Source organism: Sitophilus oryzae, unplaced genomic scaffold, assembly GCF_002938485.1.
Source record: "Sitophilus oryzae breed Bouriz unplaced genomic scaffold, Soryzae_2.0 scaffold_808_pilon_pilon, whole genome shotgun sequence".
In the NCBI taxonomy this organism is placed as follows: Eukaryota; Metazoa; Arthropoda; class Insecta; order Coleoptera; family Curculionidae; genus Sitophilus; species Sitophilus oryzae.
Window position 1 is genome coordinate 1,646,064 of NW_022147426.1, and position 25,970 is coordinate 1,672,033.

General features: G+C 33.6%; 1 protein-coding gene across 2 annotated transcripts in view; it reads left to right on the forward strand.

The window, feature by feature from the left end:
- LOC115888857 (protein sickie) overlaps positions 1–25,970 on the forward strand; it is a 388,604-nt gene that overhangs the window by 71,925 nt on the left and 290,709 nt on the right. For both annotated transcript variants that reach the window (XM_030908721.1, XM_030908722.1), the window contains exon 3: positions 17,079–17,131. In XM_030908721.1, the coding sequence (XP_030764581.1) occupies positions 17,079–17,131 (53 nt within the window). The remainder of the gene's footprint in view (positions 1–17,078; positions 17,132–25,970) is intronic.

A 25,970-nucleotide genomic window follows, 5' to 3' on the forward strand; every position in this document is an offset into this window, starting at 1 on the left:
ACATTATTATCATCAAAGAATTATATTAAAGGCTTGAGAAATATAACAGAAAGCTCTCTCTTAAACTGGGACCTTTTGAACTGGACATGTCCATCAGCAGTCTACCATAAGCGGAAGAAGTACGTTTTCTTGAATTGGGGGCACAAATTCATTTTTAAATAACATTTATTATCATCAAAAGAATATATTAAAACCGAAATATAACAAGCTCTATTGAACTGATTCATGCGAACTGGATGGCATCAGCAGTTTAACATTAGCTGAAGAAGTACGTTTCTTGGATTGGGGAGTAAGAATTCATTATTAAATAACATTATTATCATCAAACGAATACATTAAAACCGAATTATAACGAGAAAACTTTCCTGGACTGAATCCTTTCGAACTGGATGGCATGTGTCCATCAGCAGTCTACCATAAGCTGAAGAAGTACGTTTCTTGGATTGGGGGGTATAAATTCATTATTAAATAACATTATTATCATCAAAAGAATATATTAAAACCAAATTATAACGAGAGAAATTTCCTGGACTGGGTCCTTTTGAACTGAATGTGTGTCCATGCAGCAGTCTATAAACTGAAGAAGTAGATTTCTTGGTTGGGGTACAAATTCATTTTAAAATAACATTATTATCAAAGAATATATTAAAACCGAAATATAACGACTCTCTTAACTGGTCCTTTTGAACTGGATGGCATGTGTCCATCAAGCAGAGTCTACCATAAGCTGAAGAAGTACGTTTCTTGGGTTGGGGGCACAAAATTCATTTTAAAATAACATTATTATCATCAAAGAATATGTAAAACCGAGAAGCCACTAACAAAGAAGTTCTATTGAACTGGGTCCTTTTTGAACTGGATGGCATGTGTCCATCAGCAGTCTACCATAAGCTGAAGTACGTTTCCTTGGATTGGGGGGTATAAATTCCATTATTAAATAACATTATTATCATCAAAAGGATATATTAAAACCAAATTATAACGAGAGAAATTTCCTGGACTGGGTCCTTTTGAACTGGATGGCATGTGTCCATCAGCAGTCTACCATAAGCTGAAGAAGTACGTTTCTTGGATTGGGGGGTACAAATTCATTTTTAAATAACATTATTATCATCAAAAGAATATACTAAAACCGAAATATAACGACAAAACTTTCCTGGACTGAATCCTTTCGAACTGGATGGCATGTGTCCATCAGCAGTCTACCATAAGCTTAAGAAGTACGTTTCTTGGATTGGGGGTATAAATTCATTATTAAATAACGTTATTATCATCAAAAGAATATATTAAGACCAAATTATAACGAGAGAAATTTCCTGGACTGGGTCCTTTTGAACTGGATGGCATGTGTCCATCAGCAGTCTACCATAAGCTGAAGAGGCGTTTGGATTGGGGGTACAAATTCATTTTTAAAGCTCACTTTGTATCATCAAGAATATTAAAACCGAAATACTAACAGAAGCTCTGTAAACTGGGTCCTTTTGAACTGGATGGCATGTGTCCATCAGCAGTCTACCATAAGCTGAAGAAGTACGTTTCTTGGATTGGGGGTATAAATTCATTATTAAATAACATTCCCAGTATCATCAAAAGAATATATTAAAACCAAATTATAACGAGAGAAACATTCCTGGACAGGTCCTTTTGAACTGGATGGCATGTGTCCATCAGCAGTCTACCATAAGCTGAAAAGTACGTTTCTTGGATTGGGGTACAAATTCATTTTAAATAACATTATTATCATCAAAGAATATATTAAAACCGAAATATAACAGCTCTCTTAAACTGGGTCCTTTTGAACTGGATGGCATGTGTCCATCAGCAGTCTACCATAAGCTGAAGAAGTACGTTTCTTGGTTAGAGGTATAAATTCATTATTAAATAACATTATTATCATCAAAGAATATAATAAAACCAAATTATAACTTGAGAGAAATTTCCTGGACTGGGTCCTTTTGAACTGGATGGCATGTGTCCATCAACAGAATACCATAAGCTGAAGAAGTACGTTTCTTGAATTGGGGGCTGGAGCCATTTTTAAATAACATTATTATCATCAAAAGAATATATTAAAACTGAAATATAACAGCTCTCTTAAACTAGGTTTGAACTGGATGGCATGTGTCCATCAGCAGTCTACCATAAGCTGAAGAAGTACGTTTCTTAGTTAGGGGGTAAATTCATTATTAAATAACATTATTATCTGTCAAAAGAATATATATTAAAACCAAATTATAACGAGAGAAATTTCCTGGACTGGGTCCTTTTGAACTGGATGGCATGTGTCCATCAGCAGTCTACCATAAGCTGAAGAAGTACGTTTCTTGAATTGGGGGGCACAAATTCATTTTTAAATAACATTATTATCATCAAAAGAATATATTAAAACTGAAATATAACGAGAAAGCTCTCTTAAACTGGGACCTTTTGAACTGGATGGCATGTGTCCATCAGCAGTCTACCATAAGCTGAAGAAGTACGTTTCTTGGATTGGGGGGTATAAATTCATTATTAAATAACATTATTATCATCAAAAGAATATATTAAAACCAAATTAACAAGAAAGTTCTATTGAACTGGGTCCTTTTTGAACTGGACAGCATGTCCATCAGCAAGTCTACCATAAGCTGAAGAAGTACGTTTCTTGGATTGGAATTTATAGAATTCATTATTAAATAACATTATTATCATCAAAAGAATATATTAAAACCAAATTATAACGAGAGAATTTGGACTGGGTCCTTTTGAACTGGATGGCATGTCCATCAGCAGTCTACTGAAACTGAAAAGTACGTTTGGATGAAATTTATAAATTCATTATTAAATAACATTATTATCATCAACCCAAACCAAATTATAACGAGAGAAATTTCCCGGGCTGGGTCCTTTTTGAACTGGATGGCATGTTCCATCAGCAGTCTAGCTGGTTTTCTTGGTTAGAGTACAAATTCATTTTAAAAATAACATTATTATCATCAAAAGATAAAACCGAAATATAACGAAAGCTCTCTTAAACTGGATTCTTTTGAACTGGATTGGCATGTGTCCATCAGCAGTCTACATAAGCTGAAGTACGTTTCTTGGATTGGGGCTAAATTCATTTTAAATAACATTATTATCATCAAAGAATATATTAAAACCGAAATATAACGAGAAAGCTCTCTTAAGCTGGATCCTTTTGAACTGATGGCATGTGTCCATCAGCAGTCTACCATAAGCTGAAGAAGTACGTTTAGTTGGGGGTATAAATTCATTATTAAATAACATTATTATCATCAAAAGAATATATTAAAACAGAATTATAACGAGAGAATTTCACGACTGGGTCCTTTTGAACTGGATGGCATGTGTCCATCAGCAGTCTACCATAAGCTGAAAGTACGTTTCTTGGATTAGGGGTGCAAATTCATTTTAAATAACATTATTATCATCAAAAGAATATATTAAAACCGAAATATAACGAAAGCTCTCTTAAACTGGGTCTTGAACTGGATGGCATGTATCAGCAGTCCTGGCTGAAAGTACGTTTCTTGGATTGGGGGAATGCATTCATTATTAAATAACATTATCATCAAAAGATATATTAAAACCAAATTATAACAGAGAGATTTCCCTGGACTGGGTCCTTTTGAACTGGATGGCATGTGTCCATCAGCAGTCTATAAGCTGAAAGTACGTTTCTGAATTGGGGGCACAAAATTCATTTTAAATAACATTATTATCATCAAAGAATATATTAAAACTGAAATATAACGAGAAAGCTCTCTTAAACTGGGTCCTTTTGAGGCTGGATGGCATGTGTCCATCAGCGATACACCATAAGCTGAAGAAGTACATTTCTTGGATTGGGGGATATAATTAATTATTAAATAACATTATTATCATCAAAGAATATATTAAGGCAAATTATAACGAAGAGAGAAATTTCCTGGACTGGGTCCTTTTGAACTGGATGGCATGTGTCCATCAGTCTACCATAAGCGAAGAAGTACGTTTGCTTGGACGGGGTACAAATTCATTTTTAAATAACATTATTATCATCAAAAGAATATACTAAAACCGAAATATAACGACAAAACTTTCCTGGACTGAATCCTTTCGAACTGGATGGCATGTGTCCATCAGCAGTCTACCATAAGCTTAAGAAGTGCGTTTCTTGGATTGGGGGTATAAATTCATTATTAAATAACGTTATTATCATCAAAAGAATATATTAAGACCAAATTATAACGAGAGAGAGAATTTCTGGACTGGGTCCTTTTTTGAACTGGATAATGTGTCCATCCAGCAGTCTACCATAAATGAAGAAGTACGTTTCTTGGATTGGGGGTACAAAATTCATTTTAAATAACTATTATCATCAAAAGAATATATTAAACTTGAAAATATAACGAAAGCTCTGCTTTGGGTCCTTTTGAACTGGATGGCATGTGTCCATCAGCAGTCTACCATAAGCTGAAGAAGTACGTTTCTTGGATTGGGGGGTATAAATTCATTATTAAATAACATTATTATCATCAAAAGAATATATTAAAACCAAATTATAACGAGAGAAATTTCCTGGACTGGGTCCTTTTGAACTGGATGGCATGTGTCCATCAGCAGTCTACCATAAGCTGAAGAAGTACGTTTCTTGGATTGGGGGGTACAAATTCATTTTTAAATAACATTATTATCATCAAAAGAATATATTAAAACCGAAATATAACGAGAAAGCTCTCTTAAACTGGGTCGCTTTTGAACTGGATGTGTCCATCAGCAGTCTACCATAAGCTGAAGAAGTACGTTTCTTGGTTGGAATTCTAAATTCATTATTAAATATTATTATCATCAAAGAATATATTAAAACCAAATTATAACGAGAGAAATTTCCTGGACTGGGTGCCTTTTTAGACTGGATGGCATGTGTCCATCAGCAGTCTACCATAAGCTGAAGAAGTACGTTTCTTGAATTGGGGCACAAAATTCATTTTAATAACATTATTATCATCAAAAGAATATATTAAAACTGAAATATAACAGAAAGCTCTCTTAAACTGGGACCTTTTGCAGACTGGATGGCATGTGTCATCAGCAGAGTCTACCATAAGCTGAAGAAGTACGTTTCTTGGATTGGGGTATAAATTCATTATTAAATAACATTATTATCATCAAAGTGTAAAACCAAATTATATGAGAGAAATTTCCTGGACTGGGTCGCTTTTAGCTGGATGGCATGTGTCCATCCCAACAGATCTACCATATAAGCTGAAAGTACGTTTCTTGAATTGGGGGCACAAATTCATTTTTAAATAACAGCTATTATAATAAAGAATATATTAAAACCAAAACTAACGAAGCTCTCTTAAACTGGGACCTTTTGAACTGGATGGCATGTGTCCATCAGCAGTCTACCATAAGCTGAAGAAGTACGTTTCTTGGGTTGGGGGCACAAATTCATTTTAAATAACATTATTATCATCAAAGAAATATATTAAACCGAAATATAACAAAGCTATTGAACTGGGTCTTTTGAACTGGATGGCATGTGTCCATCAGCAGTCTACCATAAGCTGAAAGTACGTTTGGATTGGGGTATAAATTCATTATTAAATAACATTATTATCATCAAAGAATATTAAAACCAAATTATAACAAGAGAAATTTCCTGGACTGGGTCCTTTTGAACTGGATAAGCATGTGTCCATCAGCAGTCTATAAGCTGAAAAGAAGTACGTTTCTTGGATTGGGGTATAAATTCATTATTAAATAACATTATTATCATCAAAAGTATATTAAAACCCAGTAACGAGAGAAATTTCCCGGACTGGGTCCTTTTGAACTGGATGGCATGTGTCCATCAACAGTCTACCATAAAGCTGAAGAAGTACGTTTCTTGGATTGGGGGGTACAAATTCATTTTAAATAACATTATTATCATCAAAGAGAATATGTTCAAACCGAAATATAACGAGAAAGCTCTCTGACTGGATCCTTTTGAACTGGATGGCATGTGTCATCAGCAGTCTATAAGCTGAAGAAGTACGTTTCTTGGATTAGGTACAAATTCATTTTAAATAACATTATTATCATCAAAGAATATATTAAAACTTGAAATATAATGAAAGCTCTCTTAAACTGGATCCTTTTTGAACTGGATGGCATGTGTCCATCAGCAGTCTACCATAAGCTAGAAGAAGTACGTTTCTTGGATTAGGGGGTATAAATTCATTATTAAATAACATTATTATCATCAAAAGAATATATTAAACCAAATTATAACGAGAGAAATTTCTGGATTTGGGTCCTTTTGAACTGGATGGCATGTGTCCATCAGCAGTCTATAAAGCTGAAGAAAGTACGTTTCTTGGATTGGGGGTACAAATTCATTTTTAAATAACATTATTATCATCAAAGAATATATTACCGAAATATAACGAGAGAAACTTCCTTAAACTGGGTCCTTTTGAACTGGATGGCATGTGTCCATCGGCAGTCTACCATAAGCTGAAGAAGTACGTTTCTTGGATTGGAAATTTATAAATTCATTATTAAATAACATTATTATCATCAAAAAGAATATAATAAAACCAAATTAACAGAGAGAAATTCCTGGACTGGGTCCTTTTGAACTGGATAGCATGTGTCCATCCAGCAGTCTATAAGCTGAAAGTGATACGTTTCTTGAATTGGGGGCACAAATTTCATTTTTTAAATAACATTATTATCATCAAAAGAATATATTAACCGAAATATAACGAGAAAGCCCTCCTGGACTGGGTCCTTTCGAACTGTATGGCATGTGTCCATCAGCAGTTTACCATAAGCTGAAGTAGTACGTTTCTTGGATTGGGGGGCAAAAATTAATTTTAAATAACATTATTATCATCAAAAGAATATATTATAACGAAAAACTTTCCTGGACTGGGTCCTTTTGAACTGGATGGCATGTGTCCATCTGCAGTTTACCATTAGCTGAAGAAGTATGATTCTTGAGATGGGGGGTATAAACTCATTATTATCATCAAAAGAATATATTAAAAGCGAATTATAACGAGAAAACTTTCCTGGACTGGGTCCTTTTGAACTGGATGGCATGCGTCCATCAGCAGTTTACCATTAGCTGAAGAAGTATGATTCTTGAATTGGGGGGCATAAATTCGTTATTAAATAAACATATTTTCATCAAAAGAATATATTAAAAGCGAATTATAACGAGAAAACTTTCCTGGACTGGGTCCTTTTGAACTGGATGGCATGCGTCCATCAGCAGTTTACCATTAGCTGAAGAAGTATGATTCTTCGATTGGGGGCTAAAAATTAATTATTAAATAACATTATTATCATCAAAAGAATATATTAAAACCGAAGTATAACGAGAAAACTTTCCTGGACTGGGTCCTTTTGAACTGGATGGCATGTGTCCATCAGCAGTTTACCATTAGCTGAAGAAGTATGATTCTTTGGTTAGGGCGTATAAATTCATTATTAATTAACATTATTATCACCAAAAGGATATATTAAAACCAAATTATAACGAGAAAGTTTTCCTGGACTGAGTCCTTTTGAACTGGATGGCATGTGTCCATCAGCAGTCTATAAGCTGAAAACGTTTCTTGAATTGGGGGGCACAATTCATTTTTTATTATTATCATCAAAAAGAATATATTCACTTCAGAAATATAACGAGAAAGCTCTCTTAAACTGGGACCTTTTAGACAGGATGGCATGTGTCCATCAGCAGTCTACCATAAGCTGAAGAAGTACGTTTTGGATTGGGGGTATAAATTCATTATTAAATAACATTATTATCATCAAAAGAATATATTAAAACCAAATTATAACGAGAGAAATTTCCTGGACTGGGTCCTTTTGAACTGGATGGCATGTGTCCATCAGCAGTCTACCATAAGCTGAAGAAGTACGTTTCTTGAATTGGGGGGCACAAATTCATTTTTAAATAACATTATTATCATCAAAAGAATATATTAAAACCGAAATATAACGAGAAAGCTCTCTTAAACTGGGACCTTTTGAACTGGATGGCCAGCCATGGCAGTCTACCACTAAAGCTGAAGTACGTTTCTTGAATTGGGGCACAAATTCATTTTAAATAACATTATTATCATCAAGAATATATTAAAACCGAAATATAACAAGCTCTATTGAACTGGTCCCTTTTGAACTGGATGGCATCAACAGTTTAACATTAGCTGAAAAGTACGTTTCTTGGTTAAAGGGTAAATTCATTATTAAATAACATTATTATCATCAAACGAATACATTAAAACCGAATTATAACAGAAAACTTTCCTGGACTGAATCCTTTCGAACTGGATGGCATGTGTCCTAAATAAGCAGTCTACCATAAAAGCTGAAGAAGTACGTTTCTTGGATTGGGGGTATAAATTCATTATTAAATAACATTATTATCATCAAAGAATATAATGCAAAACCAAATTATAACGAGAGAAATTTCCTGGACTGGGTCCTTTTGAACTGGATGGCATGTGTCCATCAGCAGTCTACCATAAGCTAGTACGTTTCTTGAATTGGGGCACAGAATTCATTTTTAAATAACATTATTATCATCAAAAGAATATATTAAAACCGAAATATAACGAGAAAGCTCTCTTAAACTGGGTCCTTTTGAACTGGATGGCATGTGTCCATCAGCAGTCTACCATAAGCTGAAGAAGTACGTTTCTTGGATTGGGGGGTACAAATTCATTTTTAAATAACATTATTATCATCAAAAGAATATATTAAAACCGAAATATAACGAGAAAGCTCTCTTAAACTGGGTCCTTTTGAACTGGATGGCATGTGTCCATCAGCAGTCTACCATAAGCTGAAGAAGTACGTTTCTTGAATTGGGGGGCACAAATTCATTTTTAAATAACATTATTATCATCAAAAGAATATATTAAAACCGAAATATAACAAGAAAGCTCTATTGAACTGGGTCCTTTTGAACTGGATGGCATCAGCAGTTTAACATTAGCTGAAGAAGTACGTTTCTTGGATTGGGGAGTAAGAATTCATTATTAAATAACATTATTATCATCAAACGAATACATTAAAACCGAATTATAACGAGAAAACTTTCCTGGACTGAATCCTTTCGAACTGGATGGCATGTGTCCATCAGCAGTTTACCATTAGCTGAAGAAGTACGTTTATTGGATTGGGGATCAAAAATTCATTATTAATTAACATTATTATCATTTTTTAACTAAAAACTAAAAAAAAATCCAAATTAAAAAAAAAAATCGCGAAAAAACTTTATAGGTGTTTCTGGCGTTGGAAAAACATTTTACTTTCCTTCAATACATAATGTCTTCATAAAATACAAAAAGTTCAACACAGTTCTACACGATAAAAAAATAGAATAAAGCTCCAGGTAATACCTATTTAATATTATTTCTAAGAAAAAAGTTCCTGAAAAATCGAGAAAAAATACCCGTTTTTAAGGTTCTTTTCAAAATTATTCTGATACCACCCAGAATCAGGATGTGGGCTATTTCACTTGGCATAAATCACCGCAAGAAAGCCATTTCTGCATCTTCTCGGCCACGTTTTAACACTTTTGCTGAATAAGTCGACGATGCGGTGTGGCTCTCTGTGGGGCGTTCGTTGGACATGCAAAGCGTTTTCGAATATAACGAGACCGCATGTAAAGAGGCGACGAATCTTCGGGTTTTGTTGCGGTCCATTCAGGCCCGAGACGCTCGTTCATTAAATCGTTTCTGCCTACGTTGGTTGTGATCGTTGGTGGTTTGTTCGTAGTAAGATTTAGTACCGGTACTAATAACAGAAACGGTATTTTTGAATATAGAGAAATTTCTTTGTAAAAGTCTTTGTATTTCCATTGAACAAAATAAAGTAAAATAATTTCCTCTAAATATACTTTGTATTTGTATTTTTTTTTGTATTTGACTAAGAGTGGGTCCCAGGTGGTCTGCGGCCGCGAGGGCCTATTGTGGCTCAGTTTCTACAAGCTCTTTAATAGAAAAAGAGCATTAAAGTTCACCCTCAAGACCCAGCCTTTTAATATAGGCCGTTATGTCCGAGGGTGATATGTCTTCTAGGTCTGATAGGTCTAGCGTGGGTTTGCCAAACATCTCAAACCTGGTCCTGCCCCCAGCGGGGCAGGTACACATAACGTGCTTCATTGTTTCGTCATCTTCCATACAGAGTCGGCATTCGGCGTCTTCCACCAGTCCCATCTTCTGTAGGTGTGATCTCAGCCGGCAGTGGCCCGTGTATACTGCAGTAAGCGTACGCGCTCCGTTCCTACCAGCCTTTAGGAGTTCATCTGTTCTACGTTTGGATGGCCCTGCTAGGATTGTCTTGGCATGTTCCATTCCGGGACTGTCATACCAGTCCCGAAACGTCGCACCTCTAACCCATTCACAGAGCCTGTCTCTTGCGAGATTTTTTGGTACGCTAAGTGTCGGTTCTGGGCCCACGAATGGCGAGCCTGTACCCGCTTTGGCGAGGGAATCAGCACGTTCATTTCCCTCTAGGCCGACATGTCCCGGTATCCATATTAGCGACACTTTGTTCCCATCTCCTAATATATTGAGTAGTTTCTTACAACGAAGAATCGTCCTGGACGTGCTTTTCGTGGCCTCAAGTGCTTTCAACGCGGCTTGACTATCCGAAAATATGCTTATTGTTTTCCCGGTGTATTGCTGTTCTACCAGCAGTTGCCCACAAATATACTTTAGCTGATGTTTTGTTTCTCCAATATGAGAATATGACTCACCCGAGGGGTGTCTTACTGTTGGAATTACATGTATATTTCCTTGGCAGTCATAGATTTATGGTTCATTTAAAAATGCAATTTATGATTCATTTTTAAAAAAAAATATAAAGATCCCAAATTTATCATTTGAGTCAAGTAACTATATCTACTCAACATCTTTATTTTTTTGTCAATAATGACATGTATTGACTATTTCCATTCTAAATATCTTGAGAACGGTTGCTCGTAGCGATTTTTACCAATAGACATTTTTTGCGTTAAAATCACGGAAATGTATATTTTTTCACTTAGAGTTTTATGCAGGTACGGATGAAAAGTTATTATTCTTCAAAAGAGTTAAAATACATGTAGATGGCGCCCCTACAAGTAGGAGTTATATTGACATCAAAATCAAATTTCTCATGTCAAGAAACTCCCAGACACTAATTTTCATTCAAATATTGACGTTGCTTCAGAAATTATTTGGAAAAAATCGAAATAAAAATGAAACTTCTACATCCTGTATCTCCGAAACTAAGTATTTTAGGACATACATTTATACGAACTTTTTTACTTATTTTTATTTGCAGAATATGCTGCCGAAGTTTTCGGAATACAGTTCGGACCACCCTGTATATCCTGGATCTACTACTACTAGTATTTTTTTAAATAATCTTTGTTCTTTAATTACAATATTTAAAGGTCCAGATGTTTCATAAATATCAAATTTCTCACATTCGCACAAAACTGTCAAAATGGTGTAAAATCGCATATTTTTGGGCCTTACGCAACCGGGTCTCACAATGCAAATTCACCTCAAATATCCATTTAGTTGGTCATTGGCACTCAACGCTCTTTCATTGTACATGAAAATAACGAAACAAACATTTACTGATCTGGATAAAATTGATAGTTAAATAGTAAAACTCACCCGGAGGTACTCCGCCCCCTAGCCCAGTGGCATGTAAATGTCAGTACATCCCTGACATTCTATTCAATATATTTCATTCTATAGATATCTTCCATCTAATTCAAATATTATTCGGATTTATTGGTTAATAATCTTCAACAACTAGCTAGTGTCACCTAAAATAGTATAGGGGCTTCCCCAGGACGCAAATCTGCCGCTAAATAGATTCGCATCCCAATCGAATAGGCTAATTGGGGTACCTCACTACCCCAACGCCGCATCGTGTCAATCGAGAAGACAAGGGAGACCTCAAACTCTCAAGACCAACCTCGAAGGCAAGACGTCACAAAAGGGTTTCTTCTGATCAAACGACCCGTTGCCTTACAGTACATGCAACGTTTATAGTCAAAAGACTCTCAACCCCCAAATGTCAGCTCTATGACAAAACAAAACACAACACAACAGCCGGCCGGCCCGTCTACTACTGACCTGCCGCAGGCAAGCTAAGCCTCCTCTTACATCACCATTTTACCTGATCACAAATATTTATATCGCTTGCCAATGAATCATACTATTTTCTCTAATCGACTTTCAAATAGAGTGTTTTAGCATTACTAGATAAATAAATAGAGAGTTTCCGAAGGAATGCATATTCTCTATTAGAATACTAAATAAATAAAAGCATTATTATAACAAACTTATTTTCCAAGTTTTACAATAAGGTTTTTAAATGGTTGTCAGGGCGTCTTCTTTCCATATATGCATGAATATAAAACAGTACCTATATCCGACTCAGTATTGTTGTTCAATGGGCATATACATAATAAGCACTAGTGGATTTTTACATGGATTATTCAAACAGTTTTTTGGATGTCCTATAAAAATGTCTCTGAACAACAATTTAAATTAAAAAAACATCACAGAATACCGCCGAAACCAAACCAAAATTTACGGAACAACCGAAACGTGAAGTTCATTATTCGGTTGAATGGATAAAAGTGACAAAATTTGTAAACAAACTCACTTTGGAAATTACCTGCATGCGCTGACCGCTGAGCGACAAATAGCTCAATTAGAATTGAACGCAGCTTCCAAAAGGGATTGCAAATACCAAACCAAATTAGGGCTAAACCTAAAAACCACATTTGAGTCGCTGTGGTATTTTAATAGGGTTATATAAAACTCTCTTTGAACAGTGCAACTTTGGAAATATTCGTTATTTTATACAGGAAATTTTATTATACAGTACATAACTACAAATATAATTATCTATGAATAGATTTTTATTAAATAAATAAATAACTGCCTTCATTGTTAAAAAAATTTCCAATTAAGAAATTTGTAAACAAACAAAAGAGAATAGAAAACAAGTATACAAATTACATTGTCAGTCTTATTGTTTAAACTAAACATTTAACATTTATAAATGTTTACAATGTCAAAGAATAAAAAAAAATTAAAATAATATTTAGTAAGTTTATAGTAAATATAGTAATAACAAATATTAGAGCAGGGTTTACAAAATCAAATTCGATTATCAAAATATGCCATTTACGGCGTAGAAAGCCTTGTCTAGTAAATAAGAGTTCAATGCTTTGCGAAATGAAAAAAATGATGTTATGGATTTGATTTCAAATGGCAGGTGATTGTGCATTTTTTTCGAGTTGTATAATATTGAACTTTTAACTAACTCTGAGCGTGGGGTAGGTAGATAAAGATCTTGCTCCGCGTTCCTGAGTGGATAAGTATGAGATGGCCTTTCTTGAGAAGCTGTTACATGCTTACGGATTAGGCAAACGGATTCAAATATAAATAAGAAAGGAAGAGTTACTATTTTTAATTTTTTAAAAAAGTCCTGGCAATGAGTTCTGCTGTTTAGTCCCAGTGAATATCGAACAGCTCTCTCCTGGAGCTTGAAAACGCGGTCAAATTGAGTCGCACAATACGTACCCCAGAATGGAAGGGCATATCTGAGGTGCGACTCAAAAAGTGCATAATAAATAGTTCTAGCCACTGACAATTTAAGCTCCTTAGAAATAGATATTAATGCAAAACAGGCAGAGCTTAATTTTTTCGACATATGCATGTCCCATTTTAGAGAATTGTCTACAACAAGCCCTAAGAATTTTACAGATTTTACGACGTCAGTGGTGGTGTTGTTAAGTACAAAAGGCTGCAGCGAGTTTTTATACGACAAAGCTTTAGTTTTAGAAATGTTGAGACTCAGGAGGTTTGAATCGCACCAAGATTTAATGGTGATTAAGTCATTTGATATAATCCTATGAAGTGCCGTGACGTCCTTGTTGCTCCAAGTGATGTTTATGTTAACAATGTCGTTAATAAAAAGAAGAAACAAAATAGGGCCTAGTATTGAGCCTTGGGGTACTCCACATTCTAGTGGCTTGCTAGAAGACAACGTGGTATCCACCCACACAAGTTGACTTAGACCATTCTAGAGATATGTTGACCACCAACTGTTTTGAGACCATTCTTGTGACTGCTTTTGCAGCACCTCCAGAAGGGTTCAGGGTCTATAGGGAGACTCTCTAAGTTATAAGAATTTTTTTATCTATCTAACATCTTATAATTTGATCAAAACAAAAAAATTAACCTTTACCCACGCCCTACACTATTATAATCCTTCGCGTCTAACCATAACGCCCATTTTAATGGTAATTTCTCTGGTTTACAGCGTAAAGACACTCGTTTTTCTTCTCGGAAATGATTGCTTTACAGGCGCAGGCTACACTCTCTGCGACGACGTCTGTGTCCTGTGTTCTGACGATTATTGCGAAAGGTGGTGCATTGTTAGCGATGCCCACATCTGACTTTAGCGACACCACTGACCTAATAGACCAGACAATGAAGGTGTGCAGAATAATCACCATCATAATAGTCGTTATGTAAAATTACGGATAATTAGTTAGGCTGTAATAAATTAACATTAAATGCTATTTTTTGGCAAGATCTACACCAATTTTTAGAAAATTGCGTCTAAATTGACGTCGCCAAATCATCATAGATTGTTATTCGCCAGCCGTCTTTGACGCCGTTTTTTACGACTTTTTACGATACATATACGGTGGTCAGAATTAAAATCAGACCCAATTTCCTACTATTTTAAGATAATCGTTTTCACTCGTCTATACCAATATATAAAATCCTTAAGTGACTGACTCACTGATTAATCACGATCCTGCTCAAACCACTCAACGTACGAAGCTCAATTTGGGCATACAGGTTGATTTTTGGGTGTAGAGGTTCGATAAGAAGGGATTTTTTGAAATTCCAGTTCCAAGGGGGCGAAACCACCCCTCAAATATTAAAATATTTTTTATTTAAAAAACGGTCAAGTTTCCGAAAAAACGCTTAAACACGTATATTTCATTTTGTTTTTTACATATTTTAAGATTTTTTAAAAATGTATACAGGGTGTTGTGTGTCGAAAAATCTGATCATTGATTAATTACGATCCTGCTTAAAGCGCTTGACGTAAAAAACGGATTTTTGGAAAACGGATTAACATTAGGGTAGAGAGGTTCGATAAGAAGGGATTTTTCGAAACTCGAATTCTAAGGGGGTGAACCCACCCCTCAAATATTAGAAAATTTTTTATTTAACAACCGGTGAGTTTTTCGGAAAAACTATTTTAAGATTTTTTAAAAATTTATACAGGATGTTTCATAAAATATGACCACTGAGTAATCACGATTCTGCTTAAACTGCTTGACGTTTAAAGCTGATTTTTGGCAAACGGATTGACGGTGGGGTGTAGAGGTTCGATAAGGAAAAACGCCCCTCAAATATTACAATATTTGTTATTTAAAAAACGGTTAGTCTTTCGGGAAAACGCTTGGATACGCATAATTTATTTTGTTTTTTTACATATTTGGAATTTTTTTAAAAAATCATACAGGGTGTTCCAAAAAGTTGGGTAATTGATTAACCACGATTCTGCTTAAACTGCTTGACGTAAAAAGCTTATTTTTGGCAAACGGATTTTTCGAAAGTCAAATTCCAACGAGATGAAACTACCTCTCAAATATTACCAAGTTATGTAATAATATCGCCATATTGTTTTTTTTTTCTCATGCTGACATAAATGTGAGAAAATTCTATCCAGTTTGCATGATAATGGAAATTCTTGCTTTGCTTTATCATCACCATTGCAAATGATTAATTCGACGCGAACGAACTCGCAGGTACACAGTAGTACGTTGATAAAACAATGTTTTTTTCCAGTAGAGAAATAAATCAAGTCATACTTCACGCATTAAGCAGCTATGCCCTGTTTCTGTTTGGTTTCTCAATATTTTCTTGATTCCCTTCAGAAGTGAAATGGATCAAGTCCATAAAATTTAACATAGTGCGCGATTTTAACACACGTGCTAAAGTTTAGAGCTAAAAAATATTTTTTTGATAAAATGAATGACAATGAAACAAAGTCTGAACCGTTTGCACCAAGTGATTCAGATTATCAGCCATCTGAAAGGTCTGATTCTATCGTTTCTCAAAGTTCTGAAAGTTTGATTTATCATTATTTTCACTATTACTACATCAATAATTTAGGCTGTTTTTTTTCTTACAAATACTTAGATATCTCACATGTTAATATGAATAAAACTGCACGAGGAAGAAAAATCTTATCATTTCATATAGACGTAACGTAACCCACTCTAAAAGACAACACATTAAAGATCTTCTTCCCTTTATCCCGCCTATATACCATATTTTTTATAAAAATCGAAGAAAACTCTATTAATAGACAATGTGAAGTCAACAATGTGATGAACCAATTTATATATAAAATTTCACTATTTTAAAATATTTTCAGAGATAAAATGGTTCAGTCCAAAAAAGTATGAACAAACATTCTTAAAAATAACCACAGTTGTATTTTCAGTTATTTTAGTTTGCAATTATACAATTTAAAATATAATAAAGCAGCTTGTTTTATTTTAATTAAGTAACATTAAAAAAAACCTTAAGTCTCATTTTCTTCATAATTATCTTAGAGGACTTGACCCAGTTCACTTCTGAACCCCTCAATACATTACTTGGTAAAATTATAGATTTATTTTATAAAAATACAACAAAAAATATTAAATATCTACAGTATTACTGCGTTTAGTTAGATATCCCTTAGAAAACCCATAAAATAAATACAAAATAAATACAATGTCACTCTCCTACTAGCGTGAAATATCCATAGTCATTTCACTTAAAGCCTGTGCCACACTCTACCCTTTTAAATGATTCATGTTTCTTGTGTCATCGTTGTAAAGGCAGCGTTATTGAATATTCATCACCGAAAATGTTAAGTTTGGGTCACTTAGCAATTCAAAGGGTAGACCGTGTCGAGAAAAATGAAAAATTAAATTTCCACATTAACATTTTGTTATCTTTGTCTTTTATTTAAGTACGCTTTTTTTGTTGCAGCATCTCAGAAGATTACCGATATCAACAGGAAGCCGAAGACGCCTACGCAAATGGTGAGTTGTTAGGCTTGTTTCCAGTTATAATGAGTGTTGAATGAATAATGAATTAAAATGATTAATATTGGGTATAATATTATTAAATATTTGTTTTATGACTATTGATTTTTGTTATGTCACCGATTTTTATTAAAACTGCTGTTATTTACTAATTAAAAGGTGTAGAATAAGAAAATATAAGCTATTGTAATCTTCCGAGAACAGTAACTGATGTAGAGGACGTTTTAACCTTCATCAAAAATAGCTGAAAAACAAGGGTCCAAAAAATTAATTTTCTCACAAAGCCAAGATAACTAAGCCTTCAATGGTGTATATATTCTGAATCTACATAAAATTTGTTACAAATGTTGAAATTTTCATAATTTTATATTCATGTTTACTATGTTTCTAAGGACTTTGAATATAGGTAAAAAATAGTCAAAAATGATAATTTTTTCGACTTTCTTTCATACATACGTCATGTCACCGATTTTATTGAAACTTTTGTTATATACTAATTAAAAGTTGAATAATATGAAAATATAGGCCATTGTAGTCTTACGAGAACCAGGGGCGCATTAAGGGGATGAATAAGGGGGGTAATAATCCCTCCCAGAAAGAAATTGTTAAAATATTGTTTAAAATAAAATTTTCACCCAAAGAATTAATGCATACGCAACGGTGTGCATAGTGTAAAAAGTGTAGACACTTTCAACCATTCCGAACTCATCTACAGTAAAATTAGAACTAAAATGTTATTTATACGCCTACCGTGACATTATTTTCATTCCATTTACACGCCATTCAAAACCAAATTACAAACAATGCTCTTTTACAAGCTACACAAACCATATTTTCTTCTTTTTTATCCTATGAGGGCGGGTGTCAAAACAAAAAAAAACGAATGGACCTACACACACTCACAACTAGAGGCACGGTTCTTTTCTTTTTTTTTATTCTTTCTAAGTCTTTAACTCCGTGCGAGATTTATGGAGTCTAGAGCGACCTCGTATAAATTTTTACGTACGAAAAATACCGTGTCACGAGGGCCGTATAACAAATAGTGTCTCGTATTGGGGTAAGACCACTGAGTTTGTAGTGTTGGAAGTAAGCTGGGGTGCCAGTTTCTTCCCGCGCTTTAGCTGACAGTTGTGACGTCATTGTAGTCCTTGTCATGGTAGTCTGTATTATTGGTTGCCTAAGGTAAACTTATAAAAATAACAGCTGAGAAATGTTGAGTAAATTATTTTGTCGATTTTAAACGTGAAAAAGGTGTTTTTAAGGTTTTTAGAGCTATAGAGTGTATAAAATACGTTCATTTTGTGTTGTGGATTGTGACTAAGTGCCTCGATATTGTTTATTAATTATTTTAAAGCAAAATATGGAAGTACTCTAAAAAGAACGCCTGCAAAAGGTGATGCTGGGAACTACTGTTCTTAAAAATGCATTATCCGAATATTAATACGATTTATACAGTTAAATTTCTATACTGCATACATATAGGGTGTTTAAATAAATAAACTAAATGTTGAATGTTTTGCATATGGCAACCAATAATACACACACTATCATGACAAGGACTACAATGACGTCACAAAGCGAGGAGTTTTCGTATGCAGCTGGCAGACACTTTCGGCTGAACGAGCAGTCCTATTAGGTTAACCGTTTTACCGTTCTTGGGTATGTCATCAAAATAGTGATAATTTCTCTGTTTCTAAATTGGCTACAGTTTGAGTCAACCAATGATGCAGGCAGGATGGAGCGAAAACAAAACTAAAGACTTAAAAAAAATGATGGAAAATACAATATACAGGGTGTTTCAAAAAACATGTGCTATCTCTCGTGGGGAGATTCCTCACGTAAAAATAAGATTTTTTTTTATATCGCCATAGGTCCGATTCTGCTTTGTTTCGTAGTTACAGGGTGTTAAAGTCAATTTTGACGGTAAAAGTTGCTATAAGTGCTACATATTTTAATGCTGAAAAAGTGTCGATAAATTCATCAAGGACGTGCATATGGGTTATCACTGGTATATTTAAAAAAAACATGTACGCCACTGACTTTTTTCTTTTGATATAAAAATTGTATAGGCCGTTTAATGGCAATTAAAAGTCATGTCTTGATATTTTGTCTAATTAGGCCTCCTTGACGAGATAAACGCAATTTTATTAATCACAATTAATAAAAATAAAATTAATATAAGTTATAAGTATAGTATGAATCAATGAGTACTTATTTAAAAGTTTCGCAAGTTAATGATATTAAATTTTTTTAAAGGTTGCTATTAGACTAACTAATTGCTAAAGGTTGCTATTAGACGGCAAATTAATAAAATTGTGTTTATCTCATCAAGGAGGCCGAAATCGTCAAAATATCAAGAGACAACCTTTAATCGGCATTAAACTGTTTACACTATTCAGCTTACAAGAGAAAAAAGCCAGTGGCGTACATGCTTTTTTTTTAGAAAAATATTCCAGTGATAACCCATATGCACGTCCCTGGTGAATATATCGACGTATGTTAAAGTAGGAAATGCCTTTCAAAGAGGAATTCTGGAAAGCCTCCAACCATTTTATAACTATTTTACTCTCATTTTGCTTCCACATGTTACTTTTTTTAAGGTAACATAATAAATACTGAGAAAAAAAGAACTCTAACTCTTGTATCTCGCTGGTCTGGTAAACTAATCCCTTTTTCTTTATTATAGTATTATATTTAAGAGGATATTATTAGAAAAATGATACGCCTCTTCGGTGGTTTATTACCCTTAAAGGTCCGTGGACAGACTGAATAGAAGGGTAATAAAAACATGGAACAATGGAAGAATATGGACTTCAGAATAGATGCATTGTGTAATTTTTGTTATCCAGTATAATATGAGTCCTGGTATGAATTCGTTTTGAAATATTTATGGTTAGTAAAAACGTATATTATTACAGAGAAAATACGTTTTTTTAAACACTATTAGACAGTTAAGTTAAGAAAATGACGATCGATGACGTTCCCATAATTGACAGCGATCTTCATTTCCAAGCTATCTCTGACATCGTTTTTTTTTCGATCATATTGTACCTAATAAATAGAATCTAAACGGAAATTTTCTAGCTAAACAAAGTTACCTAACCTCAAAAAAATTAAGTTAATTTTTTTTAAACTGTCAATTAATAATTATTATCAAAATTAAAATTGCGAAAAATTATTAGAAATTTTCTCCCTTGTTTCTCCGATTAGAAAAGTAATTTTCTCATAAAAGGGAAAACGTATTATAAAAATTACTTTCGTTTTCCTTTTGACAACATAATTTTTGTGATAAAGAACCAACATTAAAGAAACACTGAAGCAAATATGACTCTTTAATCTTGAAAACGTCTTCTTTATTTATTAGATACATTAAAAATATAATTTAATAAAAGGAACATTTATGAAAGGGAATTTCCTTTTAATAATTCGAGATTAAAAAAGGATTTATTTAAATTATAATTATTATTAAATAATAATGTCGCGTATTTATTCTAGTTCTTGCTGGTTTATTAAATTTCGTCTTGATGATTAATCTTCTTGCTGATATAAGTTTATTAAAATTCGTATTTTAGAAAAATCTTCTTTTTTGTAACAGCAAGATCAATAATTCCTTAACTACTTAACACCGAAAATTACCATATTTTTTTTCGAGAAACCCGCTTTTAAATATTAGCTTAATGCATAATTAACTCAAACACTTTCGTGAAGGGTTTACCAAAAAGAAATTAAAAATTTTCTTTTTTGTTTGTTTTTCACTTGCCTCCGTTTTACCCAAGTTGTTTTTAAAGAGAATCGTTAATGGGGAGTTTTAATTTCAAGCTTAAATAGGGTCTTGAACAAAGGCTGATAAGATTTGCCCTCCCTTGTTCATGAGATTAAAATTGTATCGAAAATTAACAAACCGATATTTTTCGAGAAAAGTATTTCGCAACTGCAACATAAATAAATAATACTCTAAGAGCTAGCAACGTTTTCGAAAAAATATTTTAAGACGTCTGGTTTTTGATATATCTTCTATTAAGCTCTCTGGAACAGCATACTGCCCGTCTAGCTGCCGATACCCGTTGCGTTCACTACTGCGCATCCGAGGAAGATCCTATATTTTTTATTAATTTAGTCCTATAATTTCTAGTATTGAATATAAATCGAACATGTCTCCTAGCGCAGTGCGTAGAGTTTCCGACCACGAACCGATGATTCAGAGTTCGAATCCGGGTCAGGACAAAGACTTTTTTATTTTATTTTCGTTTATATTCTGATAATAAAGTATTAAATAATTCTGGTGATTAAAAAAAACAAATATTTAATACTTTACTATCAGAGTATAAATGAAAATAAAAAAGTCTTTGCCCTGTCCTGGATTCGAACTTTAAAGGACTAATAAAAATATAGGATCTTCTTTCAATGCGCAGTAAGGAACGCAACGTTTACCAGCAGCCAGACGGGCCGCATGCTGTTCTAGGGAGCATAGTAAAAGATATATCAAAGAGCCAGACGTCTTAAAATACTTGTTTTTCCGACGTTTTGTTTATTCACGTAACGATGGAAATATTCTTGATAAAGCTAACGATTTAAACCTTGTATTTTTTTAATGGAGTTATTTAGTAAGAACGGTTATAATCACACTCCCCATTAACGGCTTACTGTTAAAAGCGGCTTTGACAAATTAGGAGAATTAAAAGAAGAATAAATAAAAACGGAATTTTTAATTTTTCACCATCGTCTCTCGGAAGTTAAGGGTGGCCGAGGCGTTAAAAAATGTTTAATTAACTTATGTACGAGCCCTATAAAATTCCCTTTTTATATGCAAAAAGCTTAATTATCATCCCTTTCACACGCAATGTTTATTTTTAATTAATCCTGTATATAATCCGGTAAGATACTTGCGTATCCGTGTGACAAATACAATAATTAAAAAAAATCGCAAAGATTGGTAAAATTTTCATAGATAATGTTAATAATAGAATTCTATGAATCTCTAATTTAGATCATAAATAATTTTGTCGACTTTTTCTGGTTTTTCTAATGTTTCTTTTTTCAATATATCTCCCTTCATTGATATTAGAAGAGTGATACACGCTGATTTTTCCAGATGTCTAACGAAATCGGGAAAAAACTCGAAAAGAAAGACGATTAGTATGCGAAAAGCGTGAGTTTAACTTTTTTTGTCTCTCTCCGCTATTTTTCTTTTTCCGGCGTCGGCGGCGGGAAAGGCTGTTTTTCACATTTCCCAATTTTCGCCGAAATTAGAAAAAGGGAAGCGACACGTGCGTTCACTGCGAAGTCGAAACAGAATTAATTCAATACAGGATGCGTCGTCAAAATATGAAAATAACTGTAATGGTAACAGGACAATTTTTGGGCAAATCAAAATTTCATTGCTTTTTGTCGAATAAATTCAAAACGTGAGTTTAATGCCGGGTCCAGGCCAAAGCGACAGAAAGTAAACACGATTTTGAGACAAAAACAAGACAAACTTGCGACAAAAAATGGGAAATTCTGACAAGACAAACTTGAGAAAAAATGTCCACACCGCAAGGACAAAAGTACAACAAAGTCAAAAGTTTAGTTGTTGCAAATGAGTTTTATTAACCATGTGTGATTTCACTGGTCTCCTACTGTTGGCAGCACACGCCATCCATACTGCGCCGACAACTTGTCGTAAAATATTCGAACAAAACATAGACAGTTTGATCTTTACCGACTCGAGACGGGACATTGAAAAGTCTCCGAATATTGAAACAAAACAAAAATGAGACAAAAATGTCGCAGAAATGTATTGGATTTGTCGCAATTTTGTCGTAAAACATGCATGTTTCTGTCTTGTCGTTGTTTTGTCTGCTTGATCTGGACCCGGTATAAGATATTATTAAAGTGAAACTTTTTAACGCGCGCTGGGAGTAAAAATTCAAGGCCGTGACACGACACGCGACACGACATGCGACAGGCGAGAGAAAAAATGGTAAGGCCAGCCTACGGCATAGAAAAAATCGTCCGATTTGAATGAAATTTCGTTTGTCGATAGACTGGCCCGGGCCAACTTGACCGTGTATGACACGTGTCACTGTGACAGTTAATTTTGACGTAACAAACGTCAAAACTTGATGTCGTCTGATCGCGACCAAATTTGGTGGATAGGCTATGTGAGCGACGGTGCATACGATCCCACCGTGCAATGTTGAATACGACGCGACGCACAGTGCTTCGAAGGCGTAGATAAGGGGGGGGTACTGGGGGACAGTACCCCCCCCCCCCCCTGACGCTTGACGAGATACGAGAATTGAAATAGTCATTGACTATGAAAGGATTTTTTTTAATTAATATCCGACATATAAGAACACTTTGTATGCTTTTAATTATGTTGATTTATCGTTTATAATATGTTCGACCTAATTAAAAGCATACAAAGTGTTCTTATTGGCCAGGACAGATTAGTGGGGTTAACTCTAATCAATATCCATAAAGATATTGAAATAAATGTTGATGCTGTTATTGATAGGTTTTCCAAACAGCGTACTAGAAAACTTGATTTTGTTTTGTAGTTTTATTTATAGTTTTTTTTTATAGTTTAGAGTTTTTTATTTATAGTTTATAGAAAATTAACTAATAAACGTCGTTGTTTCATTTTTGTTTATATTATTTACAAATCTATATTTTAATTTTTGTGTTATGTTTTTATATATTTTTGAAGACAAAAAAATCGCCGTCGTTTTAATTCGACAAAAAAATTCCGACGGTGATTTTTTTGCGACTTAATCATAGTACCACCCCCATAGCATACACCTATCTACGCCCCTGCTTCGAACATATGGCTCTAGAGGACAAAAATGCAAAACTTCTCTTTTATTGTAGGCAATTTATTCAAACTAGGTTTATTTGACACAAATGATGAGTACTCTCATTGTACTAAATGATGATGTTCTTAGTCCCACGTTTATGAAAAAAAATCTAATAAATAATAAAAATGTTGGAGCTCTGTTCCATCTAAGGAAATAATAATTTATAGTATGAAAACGGTGTAAGTATTAAATAAATTCCTGTGATAAAAAAGAATTGGAATAACATTAGAACATGATTCCTACAATATAAACCTAATATAAGATAAAAATATTTTTCTTTAATGAAAAAGAAACATTAATGTTATATTTAATTTAAAAAAAAACTTAAGATACTATAAATTTACTTTAGGACAACAAAATGCATAGATCGTAACTACTCTGATTCAGAAGAATCATTGCTGACAGAATCTTCCAAATTTATACTATCCAAATCACAGGTAGATGAAATATCCTCACATATAAGATATTACTATACATCATTTTCTAATATGTTACTTTTTCGCGTTGTTACTGTTCTTTTTGTTGGTATGAGGGGTTTGGATGTTAATAGTTACCTCTTTAATAGACCATATCCATATATTATTTTTTCGTTTTCTTGGGTATGAGGTTTTATAATAAATTGAAACATGGGAACATTTTTTATGCCACGTTTCGCTCCAACATAGTGGGCTCAGGCACAAGTGGTTATCTCATTGGACTGGAAGGTTCATCAATATCTAATAGAGAACACATTTTTTGAAATATAAATAATTTTGAGTTCTTGTCCTTATGATCAAGCCAAGTATTAACCAGATCGGCATTGCTTATCAATTTTACTCCATCTGAAAAGTATTATAAAATAAAGTTCGTCGCAAGCAGACGCATGAACTATGCAAAAATTAAAAGTGTATGAATATGGCAACAAAAATATTCAATAAATACGATATGTTTTGATATGTTTTTTTTAATGCCTTTTTGAAGTTTGAAAACGTAAAATTTTTATACCCATTTAAGAATCATCTTAAAAATAAATAAAAACTAAACAATAACGAACTTGTTTAGAAATAAATTTAAAGTACATACCTTGTTTAACAATATCCATAGTGACTTTCAATTAAGTACGTAACGTTTAACTCCATATACAGAACTACTATGAATGTTATTCTTTTCACTGATATAAGATAATGATCGCAAAATTTATTTTTAGTGAAAATATTTGCTAACAAAAAAACGCTGTTTATGAAAAATAATATACAGGATGGTTGAACATTGCTATAAGTATAACATTACATATTTAGATATTAGTAAATTTTAACTTTTTTTTCGATTTTTGTCCATGGGAAAAAGCACTGTGCGACGTTTCGTTTACATCTTCATCAGGGTGGGACTAAGGATTTAATATTGCAGAAAAATGCGGGTCGATTTCGGTATAATTGGGGACGGGCTACAGGATGACGCCCTCGACGTTTCGAACCGATGCCTCAAAATGGACGAAATCATCAGGATTATTCTTAATTATGGGTCGATTGGAACAAAACTCGGCACGTGGATAGTGGTATCCGAATGGAGTCCTCAGAAGGATAGACGGTAATTTTAATACAAATTTTGTGAAAGTGAATCAAATTTATTTACTAATTTTTAATTTATTACTTTCTCAACATTTCAAAACTACAATTTTTTCAAACGTGTCCTTCAAATCCTCAAATTTAATAGTAATTAGTATGAAGTTTCACTACAAATATGCGAAACACAATTTTTTTTTAATTTTTGCATATTTTACGCGGATACCCAAGTATCTTTTCAGATTATTCACATGACTAATTAAAAATAAACATTGCGTGTGAAAGAGACGATAATTAAGCTTTTTTGCATATAAAAAGGGAATTTTATAAGGCTCGTACATAAGTTAATTAAACATTTTTTGACGCCTCGGCCACCCTCAACTTGCTAGGGACGATAGGGAAAAATGAAAAATTCCGTTTTTATTTATTCTTCCTTTTAATTCTCCTAATAAGTAA